Raw genomic sequence first — 21,916 nt, 5'->3', positions numbered from 1 at the left:
TCACGTGTATTTTTCTCCCGTGACCGTGCCTTTTCGTACTGCCGCTGTTCCGCTGCACTGTAGCATTTATGCGAGCAAGCGATAACACAGGAGACACGCAGGGGGCAAAACATTTCAGTCCCCCAGTGGGGGCACGACCGAAAATAACGGAGAACTACTGGCTAGGATGAAGGCTGGGAAATTTCAGGGAGCTTTTATACAAGTTTTTAGGTAACTTTACAAGAGTTGCTGCTGAGCTTGTTAACTCCCTGTACTTTTTGTTGTGTTTGAATTTAAAACAAAGATATGTCATATAGAAACGTTACCTTATTTACTGTGGAAACATTTCAGGGAGCTACAGTATTTATTGAAGTTTTCATTCAACTTCTAAGAGATGCGTCTGAGTCTAGGAACTCCATGCTCTTCTGGGGCTATATTTCCATCTGTTTGGTTAAATAAACGTGCTTTCGGCAGTTAAACCAAGTTAAGTGTATTTTTTGCTAGAAATAAATGTCTCATTCTTATATAATTTCGCCTTCTTTCAAGCATGGCTGTTTTTGCAGCGAAGCGTAGAGCTGCTAAGCGGAAATGATAATGCCAATATTTACCTACTTGTTGTTCTTTTCTCCTTTGTAATGGTGAATCGCAGCCATTATTAATAATATAATAATATAAGCATTATCGCCAGCATTTGGACCACCTGATACAATATTTGACCCCTTCTTTTTTTTAGTAATTTGCATTTTTTAAAATATGCTTCTAATAACTTACATTATTGTTCACTACTTTCCACCGCTATGGGCTGCTCCTCAGCCGCCATTATTTATCCGCTCCGTAGTCAAGATGGCAAGTATCGAGGGCGGTAAGCCTCCATCACTGCGCTCGCCATTTTCAGTGCAACATCCGGGTACTGAAAATGCATTGTGCTTCTAGTCCCGAGCCCGTAAAATGCTGGCATTTTCCACGTTTTCCACATCGTGCCGTGTATACGCCACTGAAAGGCGAGATAGGACCGTAATGCATTAAAAGGACTTGGAAGAGAAGGTTTCTTTATCAGAGTTTATTCTCGATCAATGATCATTTATTATTCATGTTGTTTGCTAACAACGTCATTATAAACACACCACTTAAGGCAGTCAAACAGAACCTCAACACGATAAAAAGTAAGACTTCACTTGGACAAAGTTGTCCTCTGGACTTAAACTTCCTCCCGCTGAGACCAGCGAATAAACCAACAGTGACAGGGTGGCCGGAGGTGATGCCTTCACAGGTACGACACGAGCCGACGCTCGACGAGCGTGACGACACGCCGCTGATGTTCTCGCGGCGTGACGCTCACACGGATCGTGTCGCGCCCGCAGACCCCGGGCGGGCCGGGGCGGATTGGCACGGCATCACCACGGAAAAAAGTCGACGCGGAGCGACAGCGGAGGGGGGGGGCGAGCACAGACGGGACGAGGTGTCATAACAACCACGTCATGCAACGCTGGGGAGAAGTCACGGGGTCGTGACCTCCGAAGAGAACGTGAGTGTGAAGCTTCTGCTGTTAAGACTTCTCACAGCAAGAACAGAAGATGGCGCTAGAGAGAGAGAGAGAGCGAGCACAGCAGCAGTGGCGCTTTAGCTCATTAAGCTCATTAAGAAGATCTGGTCAAGGAGCAGGATTACCTCACGTTAGCCGGCTACCTTTGATCAGATCTGCTGGATTAGCCGCCTGTTAGCCACGCCGCTAAACACCTCCCACTTCCTCCTCGGGCCTCCATGTTTTTATTTGTCCACACTCACACAGCTAATTTGAAAACATTTTGGTCACTTTTAAATCGGCAAAAATGTTATTTTTAAGGGGTGTCTTTTTGCACTTTTTGCACTTCAAAGCAATCAACACATGCTAAGCTCTTTGTACAAAACGTCAACATCGTAACTGTAAGGTACGCTAATGGACGTCACCTTCTGATGGAGCCGCATGACTGACACCTGATTGGATGGAGCAATCTGCTGCTGTTACCTTGACAACAAACTCTTGCACAACTGTGTAACAGTACAAATCACACACTTACTTGCAGCTGCTGGTGATGTCATGAGTGTGTGTGTGCGTATGTGTGCGTGTGTGTGCGTGTGTGTGTGTGTGTGTGTGTGCTGATGTAATCAGGAGCAGGAAGGAAAGTTGGACGTGTTCTCGCTGCACTTCTGGTCTTATGTGGCCGAAAATGTGATGGGTGCATTGTAACGTGCTGGCGTCGGGAGGGGGAGCGGGAGGGGGAGGGGTCCGAATGACAGGCAATTAGGAAAAACCTATTAAAAGTTGGACTGACTAGGGTCATCTGGATTTTACTGGTCTACAACAAGACAGGGAGTCAAGTTCTTCTGGCATCTCAGCGGGCTGACGTGTGCACCTGAGAGCTTCCACATGTTGTCGCTCTGCGTGTGCGTGATTTTTAACTTGCATAAAGAAGCTGAAGCGCTCATTCAGTCAGTCAGGCTTTCTTCAGTGTTTCTGCTCAAGTAAAGCACCCCCACCCCCGTCCTCTGTATGTCCTGGGGTCTGTCATTGCCAGAAGCCTCAGAGAAGAAGAAAGTAAGTCTCTGTAAAGAATAACAAAAGAAGTTGGAATAAAAGGACAGGATTCCTCTGCACTGATGTCACCTTTTTTTCCCCCTCATTTGGCCCAGGAAGGCCCCCCCCCCCCGGAGTCCCCAATCCAAATCAGCCCCTCCATGTCTCTAAGACCACCACAAGTCACCTGCGGGTCCCCAAAATGGCCTCATGGCCCCCAGAATCGTTCACACTGCAGGGTATGATGCACAATTTCAGATTTTTTTGTTTATAATCCGTTTTTTTTATGTGGTCGGTCAAATTACCGAACAAATGCGACTTGTTAATGTGAACGCAAAGCGTCTGGAAAAAGCCCGACATCGCTCGCACGTCCGTGTGTTTACGGAAGTAAAGATTACGGCAGTGATGTGCCATACTATTGATTTCATTTACGATCCGTTACGGGGTAAAAACTTTGGCTGATATAGGCGATACAGATCTGATACTGTGTGCAAATTCACCTAATGTGTCTGGTAAATTTTAAAAAGTAGTGTGCAGTTTTTCAAATCATAGAATACAAGACATCATAGTAATTTGAGTACCTTTATCCAACTTTTGCACAATTAACCACACCTTTCGATGACTGCCTACATCCTTGAGTACCTTTAAAGTCTCGGTAAGCGCGGCAATACACGCCCTTGGATGACGTATAGGTCGGATACATGCGACCTGACCGTTACCAATACGAATGAGGCCTGAGTCGCATTAGAAAAAATCTGAATTGTGCATGAAAAAAATCATATACAGGTCACATATGAGCAGTGTGAACACAGCCCAAGACACACCAAACCACTTCCACTTCCGAACAGCACAGTCACCCCTGAGCCCCCCTGAAGTCCCATGCTCCTCTCCGCCACACTGAGCTGGGTGTCCATAAATAAACGGTCATGACATCAAAGTAGAGAACTTAGCATCACTCTCTATTCTGACTTGCACTTTGCTTCCAAGTTTTACTCACCCATCCTCACTCACGCTCTCCTCCCCCTTTTCCCATCCTCCTCACCCACTCAGACGCCCTCGACGCCCCCTTGACCTCTCTTCACAATCCCGCTCCCCCCGGTCCATCCACCCTCCTGTGCTTCTCTGGTCTTTTCTTTGGAAGCAGGATCTCGGTTGCCAAGTGACCAGGACAACCGCCAACCCCCCTTCGCCCCCACCCCTCCTCCGTGTGTGTTGTACCTGCTGTCACATCGATGTGAAAGCTCGGAAAACAAGACAAAGTCAGGAAAACAGCAAAAAAATAAATAAAATGAAATGAATTGAAATATGAAAAGATGCTGAGAGCTTGGAATCATCATAAGTCAACCTGTCAATCAAAGTGTGGTTCGATCATAACAGGGACATGCAGTCATGGAGGTCATGAAAAGTAAAAATCTCCTAATACTAACATAGATATGAAAGAAATATTCATATTTGTCCACTGACCCGTGTTATGAATTCATATTCGGTATGATCCCAATCGTTTTCTTGAGCTAAAATGGCTCAACTTGCGCATTTCCCGATCCGAGCCGCGTGGCGCCTGACCCTTTTTATTTCTCAGCATGCAATATAATGGCACCCATATAATGTTTGCAGAAAGATGGATTATACGCCATTAGGACTGCAACTGATGATTATTCTAAGAACTGATTAATTAAAAATTAAGAAAAAGCACATTTTTAATTTCCGCCTCTTTATTTAGAAATAGAAGATTTGAACTGACAGAACAAATAAGTGCACAAACACCAGGTTGCCGCTTGAATATTCCGTTAAAATAATGTTAAATAATACAAAATGTAAATGTTTGTCAAATATTTTCAGTAAAACAATAAACGTACACAAAAATAAAATCATGATCATTTTCGTAGTCAATCTGAAGCTTGTTGTTTCAATTAATGGAGTAATCGGTTAGCCCATAGATGGACCAAATTAATATGAAGCGAACACCTTCAGTTTGTGGTTAGGTCCGTAACTTAAGAAAAAAAGAGGCAAAAATGCCCACCACTGTTTTCCAAAGTCAAAGCTGATACGGTATGTGTGAATATCTTCTTTTGGCTAAAACACAAAAAACAATGGCCTGCTGTCATGGATGACTAAGGACATTAAAAAATATTCACATTTGAGAGGCTGAAATCAGAGGATATTTACATATTGATGTCAAAAAACGATTAATCAATGACCAAAATAGTTGTCAATTTATTGGGTAATCAATTAATCTTAGATTAATCGTTGCAGCTCTGTACACCATGACTTTCTACCGCTTGTGGAATGTATTTAATGTAAGTGTGCTACATCATTATTCTTGCTGATCAGACCTAAAACAGCAAAGAAAAGTCATGAGGCAGAGCGTACTCTGCTGCATCTAAAGGGGACGTCTAAAGGACAATCAGGCGGGAAGAGAAGAAGAACTGACACATTCCAAGCAAGAAGCTCACATCAACATTTTATACGATTAACACTGCTTCACCACTATTTACACTTGTGTGACACTTAAGAATGTTAAACAGTGACTTACAACATTGCCTTTACACTTATTGAAGCAATTATGATGACCAGTTTGACCCTGGAACTGACTTACTTCCGGAACAAAAAGTCAAACAAAAACACGCTTTGCTCTTAGTAGGCATGCACTTAACGATTTGTTGTGAAGTTGTGAAGCACGTAGCAAGATGATATGGCCTGCTTTGGATATGCACAGCCATAGCTCTTTGTAGTTTCACTGTTCTACCACGAGGTTTTCCGTGTACGCATGGTAAGAGTCGTGCAGAAATGAATGCATTTTCAAGTGGATCAATCCCATACTTTGCGTGGAAACGTTCTTCAGGGGTTTGCTTCGCAAGACATCAGAAAGTGGCGAAAATGTTGATTGCACTTTTCCAAAGTCAAAGCTGATGTGACTATCCTGTTTTGCCTGAAAATCAAAGATTATAGGTCTGCTTTCATGGATGACTAAGGAAATTTTAAAAAAGTGTCACATTTGAGAGGCTGAAACCAGTACATTTACCATTTTTAAAAGAAACGATTACTCGATTACCAAAATAGTTGTGGATTCATTGGATAATCGATTAATAATCGATTCATCGATTAATTGTTGCAGCTCTAGAGCACATACAACTATATATACACACACCTACTCACCCTCAGCCTCATCTGTCGCACATGCACACACACGCGCACACACACACACAAGGTAATAGGACCTGGTGTGAATTCCTGCTCAAACTAATTGAGTTCCCCACTGCGATGATTTTACTCACACCTTGACCACACACACATACACACAAGGGGTATCCCCATCCAATATTGATATCAGATACCGGTCCGATATCAGCAAAAAAAAAAAAAGGGTATTGGATTATATCGACCTGCATCTAAAATCTCCGATATCAGCACTCCGATACAAGCAGCGCATTCGAGATTCCGCTCCAGCACTTCTATCCAGGAGCGCCCAGACAGAGCCCACGTGACGACAACAACAGCGTTTGCTAAAGTGCTAACTTACAAAGTCCAAAGTCCGAAAAAGACATCGTAGCCAAGCGAAAATCAGTGGTGGAACGGCATTGGGGAAGTTCCACACGGCCAACCGCATCGCACATCCCAAGCGGCACCGTCAAAAGCAACACGAGGATCCTCGCAACACACCCACCCCCAAACAAACAACGCTGTCCGAAACATTCGCAAAGAGAAAGTGAGTTTTCCCTGATACCTTGGATAGCTTACTATTGTTCTCTTTTTGATGAGTAATATCCTTTTCTAACATTACGCACTGCAAAATACAGAATAAGAGTATGTATGATTCGTGTGGATATCAGCTCCATTGAGGCTGCAATATCGGTATTGTACTGGAAGTGAAAGGGACACTCCTAACACACACACACACACACACACACAGTAACACAGGTACGATTCCAGAGATACATGCGGTCACTTTGATGTGTTAGTGTACATGACAATAACAACAGTGTTTCAGAGAGAGAAGGCTTACATGATCATGATGAGAAGTTAAAAGTTCGCACATTCCCAAAGTGATTTACTGATGGATGTGACTGAAGTTAGCAACGGCTTCCAGACTTCCAGCAGGAATGTGTCTCACTCTGGGACATGTTCCCCCCCCATTTTTTTTTCTTTAATTCCCTCTTTCATCAACATTCTTGCGATCATTCACAGAGAGCTGGGATGCCTTGCTGAGCAGCACGCCGGCTGACCTTTAGCTCACTGACCTTCTGTGTGTCTTTTGTGGCATCACAGTTAGACACTCGCTGTCTTTAACTCGTTGTCTCCCTTGTTGGTATCTGGTGTCGCACAACTGCATGAATGGAGTCGCACCTGTCTTCATGACCAACACACACGCAGACAGTCTATTCCAGTGTCTATACTTCTTGATGTTTGAAGGCCTCTAAGTTATCTAAACATTCCCCTCTAACATCACTCTAATGTTTGCGTGTGTGTGCCTCTATCTTTGGTTGTGTGTGCAGCTGACAGGGCTGAGGGGCAGTTGTGGTCACATGGGGGGGCAGAGATGGATTTGTGGGGAATTGCAGACTGTAAGGGAGAGATGAGGGGGCTTAAAGCAGCTGACACTGTCCACAACACGCACCCAAATACACATGCACGATTCTTCCCTCCATCAGGCCAGTTGGAAGTTCACACACAGACCTCACATGTGTCAGATGTTCAAGTTCAAAGAGCAGAAACGTGGAGGTTCCGACACTCAAGCATCCTGCAGTTCCCCACAAATATCTTACTGTGTTGACAAAGAATCACAATGGCAGACGCTCATAAACCTGCTGTCTCCCAAGTGGCCAGCAGGAGGCGACTCCTCCGGCTACAACCGGAAGTAAATGAAAACTAGTACAGGACAAAAGTCTGTATGTATAATTACAAGTATTCTTGCATGAGACAATAAATATATATATATATTTTTTTAATGAAAAGAAAAAGAACCAAGATGGCGCCAGTGGAGAGTTGTTGGGACCACAGAAGTGCTTCCACAGGCTGATAATAAATAGTAAATTACCGTCCATAACTGGTGGTTTGGGCCATGAAATCTGTGACATTATGCAGCGTGAAATCTTTACATTTTTTGTGGAAAGTATGTGAAACAGCAGCTGCAGCAGCAGTAGCAGGCTTCAATACTGATGTGATGTCAGTCTAATTAACTCACCGACTGACTTAATGACACCAAACTAAATATAACATGGATCATATATCATTTCAACAAAGTCAAGCACACACACACAGCTGCTTCATGGACACCTCAACAACATTTTCACAAGTTCACACCTGTTTGAACCCGGCCCTCCGTTCCATTCTTGCTGCCCTAAACACGCCATACCGTGACATTATTCGTTAACGGAGGCCCGCCCTCTGCCACCCCCCAGTTGCGTTAGCGCTGTGCTCTGCTCGTTAACGCCACAGTGGACGGCTTTATGTGCTGGTTTATGGAGTGACTGTACGAGAACATTGTTATGTGTGTTAGTGTTTGGACAATGTTTACACACAGAAGGAGGTTGCCATAGACATAGAGGACTTCAGGAAGTGCAAAACAATACCATAAATGTACTTTACCGGTTCCTTCTATTTCACTTTCTTACACTCGTTGGACCCCAACATAAACTTCAGCTTTACAGATGCCACGCCTGCTCCGTAGGCAGTGTGTGTTGTGACGTCTACTGCCTTTTTGGTTTGCTTTTGTGCTCTTACTGCCTTAACTTAGGCCGAAATTCCCTTGTTACCAGCCTAGCGATGACACACGTGGGGATGAACTGAAGCAAGGTGAGCCTGAGAGGCCGCTATTTGAGGAAATACAGTATTTACATGAATGTAAACGTGTGCGTATGTACTGAAGTTAACATTATATACTGTTGGCCTGTCCTCAACTAAGGATTTTCATACTTGAATCTTATTCGTTAGATTTTGTCCACAGTCGACTAATATTCACATTTGTTGTTGTTTTTTTAAGAGTAAAGTTAATGGCGATCCCGACAAACAAACAGATCTCATTTGCAACTTTGTCCACCTCAAACAAACAGGCTAAAACACTCATTTTTTTTGTGACACAGAAAGCAAGACGAACAAAACCGGAATATGGTCGCTGTCGGCACATATCAGAAAAGTGCACAACAACATGGCTTGAAAAATACACAATTTGCCAAACTCTCAGTTAGCCGCCTAATTTCTTGCCTTAAGATTCACTGCCGGGTTTATAAAATGAAGTTGGCGCAACAGCCCGACCCGTTTGAAATGCTATTCAGTGATGTTGGTGGTTATGTAAGAAGCCGCTGACACAAGTTGCACTTCACTTTCTGGAGTCATCTTTAGCCATCCATCCATCTTCTATGCCGATTATCCTCACTAGGGTCGCAGGTATGCTGGAGCCTATGCCAGCTAACTTTGGGCGAGGAGCGGGGTACACCCTGGACTGGTTGCCAGCCACGATCACAGGAGTGAAATACGCGGGAGTGACTTCTTAATTTCTTGTGTCCAACCTGTAGGTTGATCATTAAAATTCAAACAAAGGTTTGAACTTTTGTGAGAGTGTTCCTGGCGCTCACCTCAGTTCCTTTGGATTGTGCCACTGAAGCGGGTGATTTTATTAATGCTTGGTAAGTATAGGTCTTCTTAAACACACCTGTCAGTTTCAGTTCTTTTTTTAGCCCAAATTAGGCTGTTTTGTATTAAACTAGGCTATTTATAACAAAAACAAAGACATTTTTTGTAAAAATGTGTGCTCAGCAGCAGCCGTGGCCTCCCCCCTGTGTAGTAGAATGGCACAATGATTCGACCGCGGGATGAGAACGATATATCAGACTCCTCAGAATGAAATCGTCAAATAGTCGACGATGTGTGCTTCGAAGACACGCCTATATTTATACACTCCTGATCAAAATCTTAACACCAGTTGAAAAATTGCTAGAATTTGTATTTTGCACATTTGGATCTTAATGAGGTTTTAAGTAGAGCTACAATATGTAAAAGCAAAAAGGAGGAGTAAGACAAAAAGCACTTTGAAAAAGTCATTTATTGAAAACAACAACTACACTGAAATAGGCTGTTCATTAGCTGATCAAAAGTTTAAGACCATCGCTCAAAAAATACCAAAAAACTCTCCAAACCAGAACAAAAAATGTTCTCAGTAGGAATCAGTAATGAGTAGCTCCACCGTTCTTGTTAATCACTTCAAAAATTGCTTTGTGCATGCTTGATGCGAGTGTTTCCAGGAGGCTAGTGGGAACATTGCTCCAAGCGGTGAAGATGGCTTCACCAAGGGCATCAACTGTCTGGAACTGATGGCCATTTTTTATAAACTTCCCTTGCCATCCATCCCCAAATGCTCTCTATGGGATTTAAATGAGGGGAACATGCAGGATGGTCCAAAAGAGTGATGTTATTCTCCCTGAAGAAGTCCTTGGTCAAGCGAGCGTTGTGAACTGCAGCGTTGTCCTGTTGAAAAACCCAGCTGTTACCACACAGACGAGGGCCCTCGGTCATGAGGGATGCCCGCTGCAACATCTGCACATAAGCAGAAGCCGTTTGACGACCCTGCACCACCTGAAGCTCCGGTGTTCCACTGAATGAAAAGGCACCCCACATCATGACGGACCCCCCTCCACTATGCTGGGTAGAAAACATCTCAGGTGGGATCTCCTTGTCATGCCAGTAACGTTGGAAGCCATCTGGACCGTCAAGGTTACATTTTTTCTCATCAGAGAATAAAACTTTTTACCACCTTTCAATGTCCCATGTTTGACGCTCCCTGGCAAAGTCTAAACGGGCAGTTTTGTGGCGTTGAAGGAGACGAGGTCTTTGAATTCCTTTTTTGTTTTTTTAAACCCTTTTCCCGCAGATGCAGTCTGATGGTTATTGCGCTGCAGTCGGCACCAGTAAGGGCCTTAATGTGGGTGGAAGACTGCCCTGTGTCTTGATGGACAGCCAATCGGATACACCGGCTCAGCGCAGGTGTGATTTTTTTGGGTCTACCACTTGACGTTTTTGTTCCATAATGCTCAGGATGTTCCAAAAAGTTTTGAATGACTGTCTTACTCCCAACCTCAGCACCAATGGCACGCTGCGAGAGGCCTTGCTTATGCAGCTCCACAATCCCACCACGTTCAAAAAGAGAAAACTTCTTAGCTTTCGCCATCAGGCATGGCTGTGTGAATGCCTGACAGAAAATGAACATTTTGAGCAGATTTTGGCTTGTATAGCCTGTGGTCTTAAACTTTTGATCAGGTGATAAACAGCCTATTTCAGTTTGTTTGTTTTTCTTTGTTTAAAATACAAGTTCCAAATGTGTTTTGTCTCACTCTCCATTCTTGCTTTTGCATATTGTAGCTCTACTTAAAACCTCATTAAGATCCAAATGTGCAAAATGCAAATTCTAGCAATTTTTCAACTGGTCTTAAGATTTTGATCAGGAGTATATATCAGTGTGAACTGCTGCAATCAAATGCGTCCATGCAAACACGTACAGCTGTGTTACAAGGTAAACAACTCTGACGTCCAAATGTTTAGGGAAGAAAAATCAAATGCTTTAGAAATGTGATATTTGTTGCCCTGACAACGGTGGACCAAATACAGACGTCATGTTTGAGTTGCATAACAAACTCGGAGCTTTACGCAACACAAACAGCACAAAAAGAGAAGGGATGAGGGAAACGAGCTGTGTCGTTGGCGCATGTTTGCGATTGGCTGCAGAGACGCTCTTTAATAGCTCACGGCATGTTGACCTCTGTGCACACACACACACACACACACACACACACACACACTGAACATTTACTCAACACAGCTCGTCGGCCATGGAGACCAGCATGCCTGCTACTTTACATCATCTTCATGCACAATCTGGTCCCCATTTGTTCCAGCGGCATGCGTGTGTGTTCATGGGAGTGCACGTTTCAGAATGCATCTCATGTATGACCGCATGTGTCTCACGTGCACGTGTGTGTGTGTGTGTGTGTGTGTGTGTGTGTGGGGCGGCGCCACCACCAGCACACCGACACACAATGAATGTCACAACATCCTCGCCGCTTCCTTCCTCAACGTCCAACATGACATTCCCAAATCCAACAGAGAGCAAAGCACCAAAGTGTGGCAGCAGTGGATCCTCTCCGAAGCGTCTTTTGACACGCGGCCAGCCAGCGGGGAGAGGCCATATTGTTTCGTTTTGTTTCGCGCTGCTCACGAGCGTGTGAATCATCCGGCGAAGACGTCGCCAAGATAACCTTTTTTTTTTTGATGGCGTCATTGCTTTGTCTGCAGCTTTAAAAATGGGAAAGTTAAAAAAGCTGCACCGTCAATGACAATAGACCCGCTTTGCATTTCTCTCCTGAAAGCTTGTACATGAAGCAAGCTGGAAAGAGTCTACCTGGCACACAGGTTACGGACTACAGCCTCCTCTACAGATGCACCTGACCTCACCTTGATGACTCTTTGGTAACCATCGCCATCAGGTTGCTACCCATGTGCCAACTGTTTTGCAAGAAGGAATCTCATGCAACCTATGTGCACGTGCTCACCAGGGTGCGTCTTAGCATGACAGTGTAGATGGCGGTGCCTGACTGGAAGTGTGATCTCATCTTTAATAATCAAAACCACATGAAATTTGGTTACGTTTGATTCATGGCAAAGAAGAAAAACATGGCCGGAGAGGGAAAAAAAGTTTGTTGATGAGGAGGAAACACATTCTAGGAAGGAAGGAAGGGAGGGAGGGAGGGAGAGAGAAAAAATAAAGAGTAAGGAAGAAGGAAAGGTGGTAAGAAGGGAGTAAAGAGAAACCAACGAGTGCAAAACATGGAATGAGCGTGAAAAGGACAGGAGGGGTGGAAGGAGGAATAAAGGACACAAGAAAGAACGACATGTGGGATAGGAGGAAGAAATTAAGAAGGAAGAAGGGACAGAAGGAAGGGAAAGAGGAAAGTCAAACATGAGGGAGGAAAGAGGAAGAAAGAAGGAAAAAGAGGCGAAGGAAAAAGAGGAAGAAGAACCAAAACAAGGATGGAAAGAGTGAGTCAAGGAAAGGATGGAAGGAAGGACACAGAAAGCAACGAGGGAAGTAAAGGATGAGAGAAGGAAAGGAAGAAGTAAAATTGTCTCTCATCAGTGTGGGGTCAAAGGTCAGCAGTCTTGCCAGTCAACCTTCATCTCCCCTGCTGTCTCTCCCAGTCATGTGACCACATCATTAAATCGGACTGTACTTAAACGCACCATTACTTATACACACACACACCTAAAGGGAAAGTGCAGTGGCTGTGTCAGAGAGACATGTCACAGCTGACGGCTTTGTAGGACCCCAGCCTGAGTAGTGTGGGGGGGGGAATTAATCATAAAGGCGGTGAAGGTGGTATTCATGGGGGTGGGGGTTGGGGGTGCTGCTGGAAGGAAGGATGGGGGCAGGGTCTGTTATACGGGCATGGTTATTGGGGCTTTCACTGGGGAGGATTAAAAATAATGGAAGCAGAGTGGGAGGGGGTTGTGGGACAGCTGTAGAAGCAGCCCAATTGTCATATGTGTGTGCATGCGTGTGTGTGTGTGTGTGTGTGTGTGTATGTAAAGGGGTCCCACTCACAAGAGATTGAGGAGTCTCCTCTGTGGTGTCATAATTGTGACTCTTTGTCGCGCTCACCTTCTTCCTGCTGCTTAAAGCCGAGGCTCCGCCCATGCGGTAAAGGGGGGCTGCCCCTTTAAGAGTGTCACATCTGTGCCAGTGCGCAAGAGAGAAAGTACTCTGAAGAGACATTTGCAGATGTAGACCTTTTAAATGTGACCCCTTTGTGCAAGCCCAGGAGGTTGCCATTACGACCAGCGACGCTGAGTGTGATTGTTGTCGAGGGCCAATCAGGATGGAGCAAATACACTTAGAGTGTGTCTATGTAGTGGGACTGTAAAGAGAGTGAATTACTTTTTTTTTTTTTAAAAGCGCTCTTTTAAATCAGGTTGTTTTGATGTGAACAATTAGGTAGTCAGCTTTAAAAGTAAACTTTTTTTCCCATGAACACTAACAAGCGTCCATGAGGTGACTTTATCGACAGCGTGAGTGCAACACAAGAAAGCAATACACAAAGAAAGCGCATCTAACGGAGGCCCTGGCACAATCACACACACGTACACGCACGCACGCACACACACAGTGTAATTTGTGACCGGTTCAAAGCTACGTCTTTTACTCTCAGGGACGGAAGGCGAGAGGATCTGGACGCAGACCAGGACGTGAAGAAAGACATCTCTCTTTGGCTGCCTTACACCTGCTAGGGATTGGGGGGGGGCGCAGCAGAGAAACGGGTGGGGGAGGGGCAGCAAGTAGGAAGAAGGGGTGGGGTGGGAGGGGTGGGGGCAGTGTGGAGGTTGTCACTTTGATTCTCATCACCAAGGCGATGGGCGTGCACGTCCCACAATCCTCTGCTTTGTCCAATAGAGGTGAATGCGTAGCAGCAGAACATCGCTGTGGCGACACAGAAACAAATCAAAGTATGTGTGCTATTTGCAGCCAGACGAGCTGTGTATGTGTGTGTGTGTGTGTGTGTGCGTGTGTGTATGCGTGCGTGTGTGTGACAATGATGACTTATGAAGAGCAGAGAGCCATGTTGCTTAGCTAGCTCCTCTCTGAGCCCACTGCTGTCATGAGAAGTGACACATCATGGCGGCGGCGGCTCATAGAAGGCGTCCATCACTTTAAAGTCTGCTGACTCGGACTCACCCCACGGCGTCGCTTTTCACAGTGGGAGATAGTTTAAAGCGGGGGGGTCGCCGAGGGTTCATGATAACAACGCTATCAGCTGAACCTCGTTTCAGTGCGTTTCAGTCGTCATGTGATCACAGCCTGAACCTCTTTCACCGCATGAATGTCTCTTGCACGAGCACGGGCACCGAACCTGGACGTGTCGTATAATCAATGCAGTCACTCCTACTGCCAGTTATTAATCACTGTCACCTTGCCTAACAAAAACTACCAGAATGACTTGTAATAATCCACAAAGTCAACGAGCACACAGACAGTTCTTTGAGTTGATATGCAGGCCACAATCTTTCCACCTTTACTGGGCGTCTGTAGATTGCATAATGGTGAACAGAGTGAGCACAGAGGTACACTTTCTCCTACAGTGGCAGATGGGGACACCCTCCCACTTCCCTCCTTCCTCCTCCTCCTCATGACCGAGGTCAAAGAAGCTATTGTCATACAGAGGACCACGCCCCCACCATTGTCCACAACAGTTGGAAAGCATTTGAGCTCATAGAAACCTCTGCACATTCAACTTTCCTCCTCCTTTCTCCTCTTTATTCACCTCGCTCCTTTCACGAGGACTTCTTCCTCCTCCTCCTCACATAGCTGGACCCGAGCAAGCTCACACAACAACTGATGAAAAAAAAAGCACTTTATCAGCAGAACTTTTAAGTCCTCTCTGGCAAGTGAGCAGAGAAGAAGAACTTTCAAATGCTGTGACACAACAGTGGAACTATTTAACAACAGTTTAAGTAACTGCAAACTAAAGACTGTGGGCCATAAACAGGTCCATCATACGTTTCCTTTAAAAAAAAGTTTTAAAAACTTTTACATTGTAGCTGAAGCCGGCAATAAGATTTGCAGTGCTATTTTAATAATTTTTTTTTTAAAGATGAAAAACAAATGAAAAATAAAAATGCCACAACCCCCCAAAAACAACTGCGTGAGTAAAATGCTGCAAGCTCAGCCATGCTACCAGTGGGGCCAGACCTAAAGGATGTCCCTCTACAGACATGAGTGGGAAGCTGACACAATGAAGAGATACATTTTCTTTCTTCTTGTCAAACCGCTTAAAAATGGGTTGCTCTATCCATCCATCCATTTTCTATACCGCTTCTCTTCATTAGGGTCGCGGGGGCATGCTGGAGCCTATCCCAGCTGACTTCGGGCGACAGGCGGGGTACACCCTGGACTGGTCGCCAGCCAATCGCAGGGCACATATAGACAAACAACCATTCACACTCACATTCATACCTATGGACAATTTAGAGTCACCAATTAACCTAACATGCATGTTTTTGGAATGTGGGAGGAAGCCAGAGTACCCAGAGAAAACCCACGCACGCACGGGGAGAACATGCACAGAAATGCCCAAGGGAGAATCGAACCCAGGTCTTCCCTGTTACTGTGTTGGCCAACGTGCTAACCACTAGACCACCGTGGGGCAGGGTTGCTCTATAATACTGTAAATAATTACACCCAAGTGTTGAACAATAAGGGACATAAGTACATAAAAGACATGTACCTTTTCATTCTGCCCTCGTCTTTAAAGACGGGTATCCCTCCTGTCTGACGCCCCCTGGTAGCTTGGCTCACTTCCATTTTGTTCAGTGAAGTTGCAGCATTTCCCTCATGCAGTTGTTTTGGGGGTTTCGATGTGTTTTTGCCATTTGCAGCATTTTTCCTTCGCATTTGCATTTGCCCCGGTCAGCCACCATAAAAAAAACTGTAAAATTCAAATTGTTTTTTGAGTTGGTCTGTCATTATAGGCTGGTATAAGACTTTTAGCATGCGGTAATGCAACAACTGCCAGCTGTTTAAAGTACTCCTGAAAAACGAGACCAGGCTGCTGACCTCACGTCTTCTTTTTTTGTCCTCCGTTAAGACAGAAAAGACGTGCATGTGTTTGTCGTCCGTTTCTGCTGTTTTGATTTGTTTGTAAGTTTCTACTTTGAGCGTTTGCTTTGGTTGCACTGCTGACAACAGGCTGCCCCGTCTTTGCTCATGGTTGTGATGACCTGGCAAATGTTAACGCACGCACACACAATGAATGTTAGATTTATTTGGTTTGAATATTTGGGATTGGAGCAGAAGAAGCAGCAGCAGCAATGTGGCAAACATTATACACAATATGACCAACATTTGCACCATATGACTCTACACTTTGGACATTTGAGTATAAAATGGATAATAAAATGTGTAGTGTGGCAGCCGTTAGCGTCTTTCATTATTACTCACCATGTATGCTGCAGTAAGCTGGAAGTCTTTAATACAATGCAGTAACATTAGTGTCAGCCACACAGTAATCCATCAAGTTCAGCTTGTGTGTGCTTACGTTTCTCCTTTATTGCCAACATTTGAACTTTTCATGTCCAACTCCTCCTTGCAGTGCGTACGCCAAGCCGTGCTCGTGTGTGTCTGTGTGAAGATGTGGTTAGCCTTGACAAGCTGTGGCATAATACACACACATACACACACACACACACACAGATGAACTACCAACACAGTCAAACCGCCCAGTAGTCATTTTCTGATCATTAAAACCATCAGTGAGTTTCAAAATGTGTCTCTGGTTCGTTGCAGGATTCCATCTCTGCAAGTAGGCACACAGACACACACACACACACACACACACACACACACACCAAGACCCACACACACAGCTGCGGTGATCAGTGTGTGTGTACTGTGGGGGTGATGAGAGGCAGTGAAAGTGTTTGAGGGTTTACAAAGGTCGTATTTCACTGGAAGACTACATTATCCCACAACACACGCGCGCAAATTCACGCACACACGCGCACTTATGCAGCAGCATCGATTGCCAGGCTGCAGTCCTGCTGTTCTATTTACGCTCGGCCTCTCTGGGACCCTCAACACTTCCTCATTAAAAGGCCAAACACAACGAGCGAAGAGCATCATCCATCAAGTTTCTGTGCCCGATTGTCAGTTGTGAGTAGAAGACGACGTGACCGTCGCAAAGGTGGCGGGAGGTTGCGCCCTGAACCCCTGACCGGAAGGCAGATGCTGCGCACAGATCGATTAGTCAGGCCTGTCAGTGGGCCACAGGACGCTGACTGATGTGGCCCGAGGGTCGGGTGAGTGAAGGGAGACACCTGTCCTATCTGACATCTGGATGAGACACATGTAAAGGGTGCGGTGTCAAGGCCGTGAAATGGGATTCATTTCCCAACATCCCGCTCCGGAATGTGAGCGAGGTCGCATGATAGCAAAACAGTCTAGAACCATGCAAGCCCAACACGGAACATCACAGCATTGCACGTCGGTGCGGCCCTTTCTCCACATGGGGGTGGTGGGGTTAGGAGTGGGGGGTTCATACTGCAAAACATCACTGTCACTGCAAGGGTTCACAGTTCAACTCCCACTGGAGCCTCCCGACACAGAAAGCCACTCAGACAGGCTCTCTACTGGGATGCAGAACACGCTATTTGACCTTTTTACAGCACAGCTCCGCCCACTCCGAGCTTGTCTGTCAACATGTGACCAATCTGCTACCCCCCCCCCCCAAAAAAAAAGTCGTAGGAAGACGACAAGACCCGGGAGGCAAATGGCGGCCATGTTTGTGTGCTCTGTGATGTTGTCATTTTGCATGGCGCAGTGCGAGAGCTTAGCGGTACTAAGAAGCTTACAGCGCTCAAACCAGCGTGTGTGTGTGTGTGTGTGTGTGTGTGTGCGTGTCAGGTGTGTGCATGTGTGTGAGGGAGGTGTGTGCCACTATGCTAGACTGTGTGACAGATGTGTCTCTTGTGTGTGTGTGTGTGTGTGTGTGTGTGTGTGTGAGCAAAAGCTGCAATCATGGCGTGGGATTAAAGGCAAAGTTCTAAAATGGTGGCTGCAGCAGTGGCGGCGGCAAAGAGAGATGGAAGCAAAGAAAGAAGAGGCTGATAAAAAAGACGATACTTGCTATGCTCACAATTGGGGGGAGGGGGGGGTGTACAGAGTAGAGAGGCGGGAGGGGAGACATCAATTGTAATTCATTTGCAGCTTTTACTTGAAGTTTATGACTTTGCCTCCATGTGTGAAAGGGGTCAATATATCCCGGAGCGAGCAGGGAAGCGAGTCGATTGTAATTAAAAAAAAAAAAAAACAGGTGTAAGGAATGAATATTTAATGTTGAGAGGCCTCAGCTTGATTAGCGCTGCTGCACAAAGTGATGAAGCAGCAAATGTCCCAGCTGCACCCCTAAATATTGCCGTCTTTCAGGAAGAAAACATTACAGCTGACTAGAGAAAACAAACATTTTCCAACGGTTCCATTCCCTCCTTGTCTGTCCTTGTTGCACTCACACGCGTGTTGTTTCTGCACACAACAGCTTTGCAGCTTTGTCCTAAGATACGGTTTGAGACACATAGGTTATATTTGGACTAACATCGGCTAGCACCCTAATAAATCTGTCACAGTGCAGCGCGTGTGTGTGTGTGCGCACACGTGTGTGAGGATGAATGGCGGCCCGTTTCGTGCACTCCTAATTGGTTGTCGCAGGCTGAAGTGCTGCTGCTGCTGCTGCAGTATTTTCCCTGCAGACCTGATAGGGGAGGAGAGGCAGTAAAAGGAGGCGGAAGGAGTGGAGGAAGAGCGGAGGGAAAGAAGGATGTGACGCTCAAGTATAAAAAGGAGGTCTAAGTAGTAAGGATGTAGGATTGCAAGAAGAAAAAGCAGGTTGGAGGAAAGCAAGGAGGGGTGCAACAATAAAAAGCAGGTGTAGCAAAGTAGGTGTTGCCATGGAAACAGCACATGCTATTCTCCTCATCCAGAAGCCAAGCTTATTTTGATGCTCTTATTTCAATGTAATACACAATAAAAAAAAGTGACATTCAATGAGATGACTCAAGTGGTACGGTCCACTTCAGGAGTGCCTAGGGGGAAGGGGGAAGGGGGGGTCTTATGTGTGGTGGGTGGGGGAGGAAAGTGACTAATGTCTTCCGAGGAGGGAGAGGAGAGGAATGAGACGCTTGGGCCAAGACGCAGCAGTGAATGTCTTTTCTGTCTTCATTACACACACACACAAACACACTGACACACGCACGCACGTAATGACACAACACCACAACAAAGCACATGCAAGCAGAAAAATCTTAAGAACTTGCACAGAGGAAACACACACACACAAAGTATGCCAAAATGGCTGCACAGCTTAGCCTGGCTGATGAGGTCAAAAGGAGGAAGGGAGACAAGTGAAAGAAAGACAGAAAGAAAGAGACGCTTGTACGCTCCTCCAGTCTGGACTAAAGAAGCTGTGTGCGTGTGTGAGTGTGTTCCCTGCGCTGAAGGAGGCATCTGTATGCAAATGGGGCACGGTTCTTCCTGGGTGACAAATCAAAAGGCCCACCTGCTGCAATGGACCATCAGTGTGTGTGTGTGTGCATGCACGCGTATGTGGTTCTTGCACCGTGCATCTGTTGTAGCTGGCAGACACTTGCCAAAAAAGGCATACTGTGCCCAGCTCAAACAACGGCGCCTTGTATGCGTCTTTCAGTCCATTGGTACAAACAAACAAGATGGCCCCCGATGTTCAATATAAATGTTGACAAGTGTTTTATATATAATATGATAATGCACAACAAACTTTCCGGGAATTGTGTGAAGTTGTGTGTGTGAAGGGATTGTGAGAAGTTGTGCATGACTCCCTGTCACAAAGTATAAAACATCTCACACACACACACACACACACACACACACACACACACACACACACACACACAAAAAGAGAAGCCTCACGCTGTGATTGGTTGGCAGCACACACTCCACCAGCGCCATGACAACACTGCAGTGCCAGCATGTGACGGGCATTTGAAGCAACCAATCAATGAAGCAATTGATGAATGCATCCATCCATCAATGTAACAAGCAGCCATCCATTCATCTTCACAGCAACCAACCAATCAACTAATGAACCAAACAACGAGCTTTGATCCATTCATCCATCCATAAACAGAACATTTACGGACAACATTCAACTTTCCGGCAACCAGCCAATCAAGACACCAACCAACCATCTTTGATCCACGCATCCATCCATCCATGTTGCAGAGCTTACCGGGATAGAAGTCTTTGGATTTGGACAGTTTGATGGTGGCTCCGGTCTCTTTCTGCAGCTGGACGATGGTCTGTCCTCCCTTCCCGATGATGGAGCCGGCCGCATAGCTGGGAATCAGAACCTTGAGGAAGTACTCACCTTCCTCTGCAGCAGGAAACAGGAAAGAGGAAGTCAGAGGAGGGAACTTTTTGGCTTGAACTTTCCCTACAAACAAAGCTGAAGCTAAGAGATAGTACGTTTGTACCTTTGTCCTCATGCCTGCCATTTTTATTTTTTGACAACATTTCATGGAAATCTAATTTTAGAACCATCACATGTGAAATGCCATCAGTATGGAAGCGACTCATCGAATGATGACTGATATCCACAACAAGTTATTATTTCCATAATGCGAGGATTCCCTGCCGGCGTTATTGCTCGCTTTCTTGCGCATTAGCATGAAGCCTTTGAAGGCGGCGGCCTCCACATTGGTCTGATCTAATTTCAGCGTCGGCCCAAGGAATCTGGTCCTCGTCAGCGCGTTGGCACGGCGACAAGGAGCCGAGGAGAAAGCTGCTCGCTGGTGAGCTAATGGGATCCAACCCCCGCTGGTGGACGCATAGCTTCACAGGAGCGTTGACGTGGGTGCGTCCTCCCACCAAAAGACAAAAGCAAAGATGGTTCCATCTTGATTGAGCCTGCAATGCGCAATCTGACGCCAAGGGAAGATAGTTGCTTTTCACCCTCAGTTTATTTGATGGACCAGATTAAAAACATCTTGAGATGGAGCTACTGGGAAAAATGGAATCTGACATTATCTAGGAAGTGAAACACACCAATAAATAAACTATAAGATTTACGTAGAACTGGGGTGTCCAAAGTGCAGCCTTGGGGCTATTTGCGGCCCGTGGCTGGCCTGCTTTTTTATTGGCCCGCGACACATTCTAAAAGTATAATTTAACAAAAAAACAACAGCAAAAATGGAAAAACCAGCAGTAATTTTACAAGAATAAAGTCAAAATATTAAGAGTACAAATTTGTAATGTAAGTTGTAATTTTATGAGAAAACATAACATAATTTTAGTAACAGAAAGTTGAAACATTAAAGAAAAAAAAGTGTTTTCAGTCGTAATATTATGAGAAATAAAACAATGAATAAAGTTGGCATTTGTGGAAAATTAGGTTGCAGAAAAAGTTTTGTTATGCGAGTAAAGTCAAAATATTATGGGAATAAAGTCGTAATTACCAGACAAAAATTCACAAGAACGTTGAAATAGTTGGGAATTTAAAAAAATAACAGAAATGGACTACACAGCTGTAATTTTACGAGAATAAACTCGTAATATGAGAAAGCATTTCATTTTAGTAGCATAGATTTGAAATATTAAAGAACAAACAAAACAACGTTTTGGTAAAAAGTATTAGTAAAGTCAAAATATTATGGGAATAAAGTCTTAGTGTTACAAAAAGAACATTTCCAAAGATTATTTAGGAAGAAAGTTTTGGAACATAAAATGGAAAAAAAAGAACAACGACTGAAGTTCATATTAATAATAGGATTTTTCACCTATATCACAAAACTGAGATGCAGTTTTTTCTTGAAATATAT

The 21,916-nt window shown here is 45.0% G+C and overlaps 1 protein-coding gene across 3 annotated transcripts in view; it reads right to left on the bottom strand.

The window, feature by feature from the left end:
• The window catches only part of nova2 (NOVA alternative splicing regulator 2), a 48,575-nt gene that overhangs the window by 13,181 nt on the left and 13,478 nt on the right, over positions 1 to 21,916 (bottom strand). For all 3 annotated transcript variants that reach the window (XM_054793148.1, XM_054793146.1, XM_054793147.1), the window contains one exon: positions 20,329 to 20,472. In XM_054793148.1, the coding sequence (XP_054649123.1) occupies positions 20,329 to 20,472 (144 nt within the window). The remainder of the gene's footprint in view (positions 1 to 20,328; positions 20,473 to 21,916) is intronic.

Source organism: Dunckerocampus dactyliophorus, chromosome 12 (genome assembly GCF_027744805.1).
Source record: "Dunckerocampus dactyliophorus isolate RoL2022-P2 chromosome 12, RoL_Ddac_1.1, whole genome shotgun sequence".
Classification (NCBI taxonomy): domain Eukaryota; kingdom Metazoa; phylum Chordata; class Actinopteri; order Syngnathiformes; family Syngnathidae; genus Dunckerocampus; species Dunckerocampus dactyliophorus.
The sequence above is the reverse complement of the archived record's forward strand: the minus strand, read 5'-3'. Positions and strand labels throughout refer to the sequence as shown.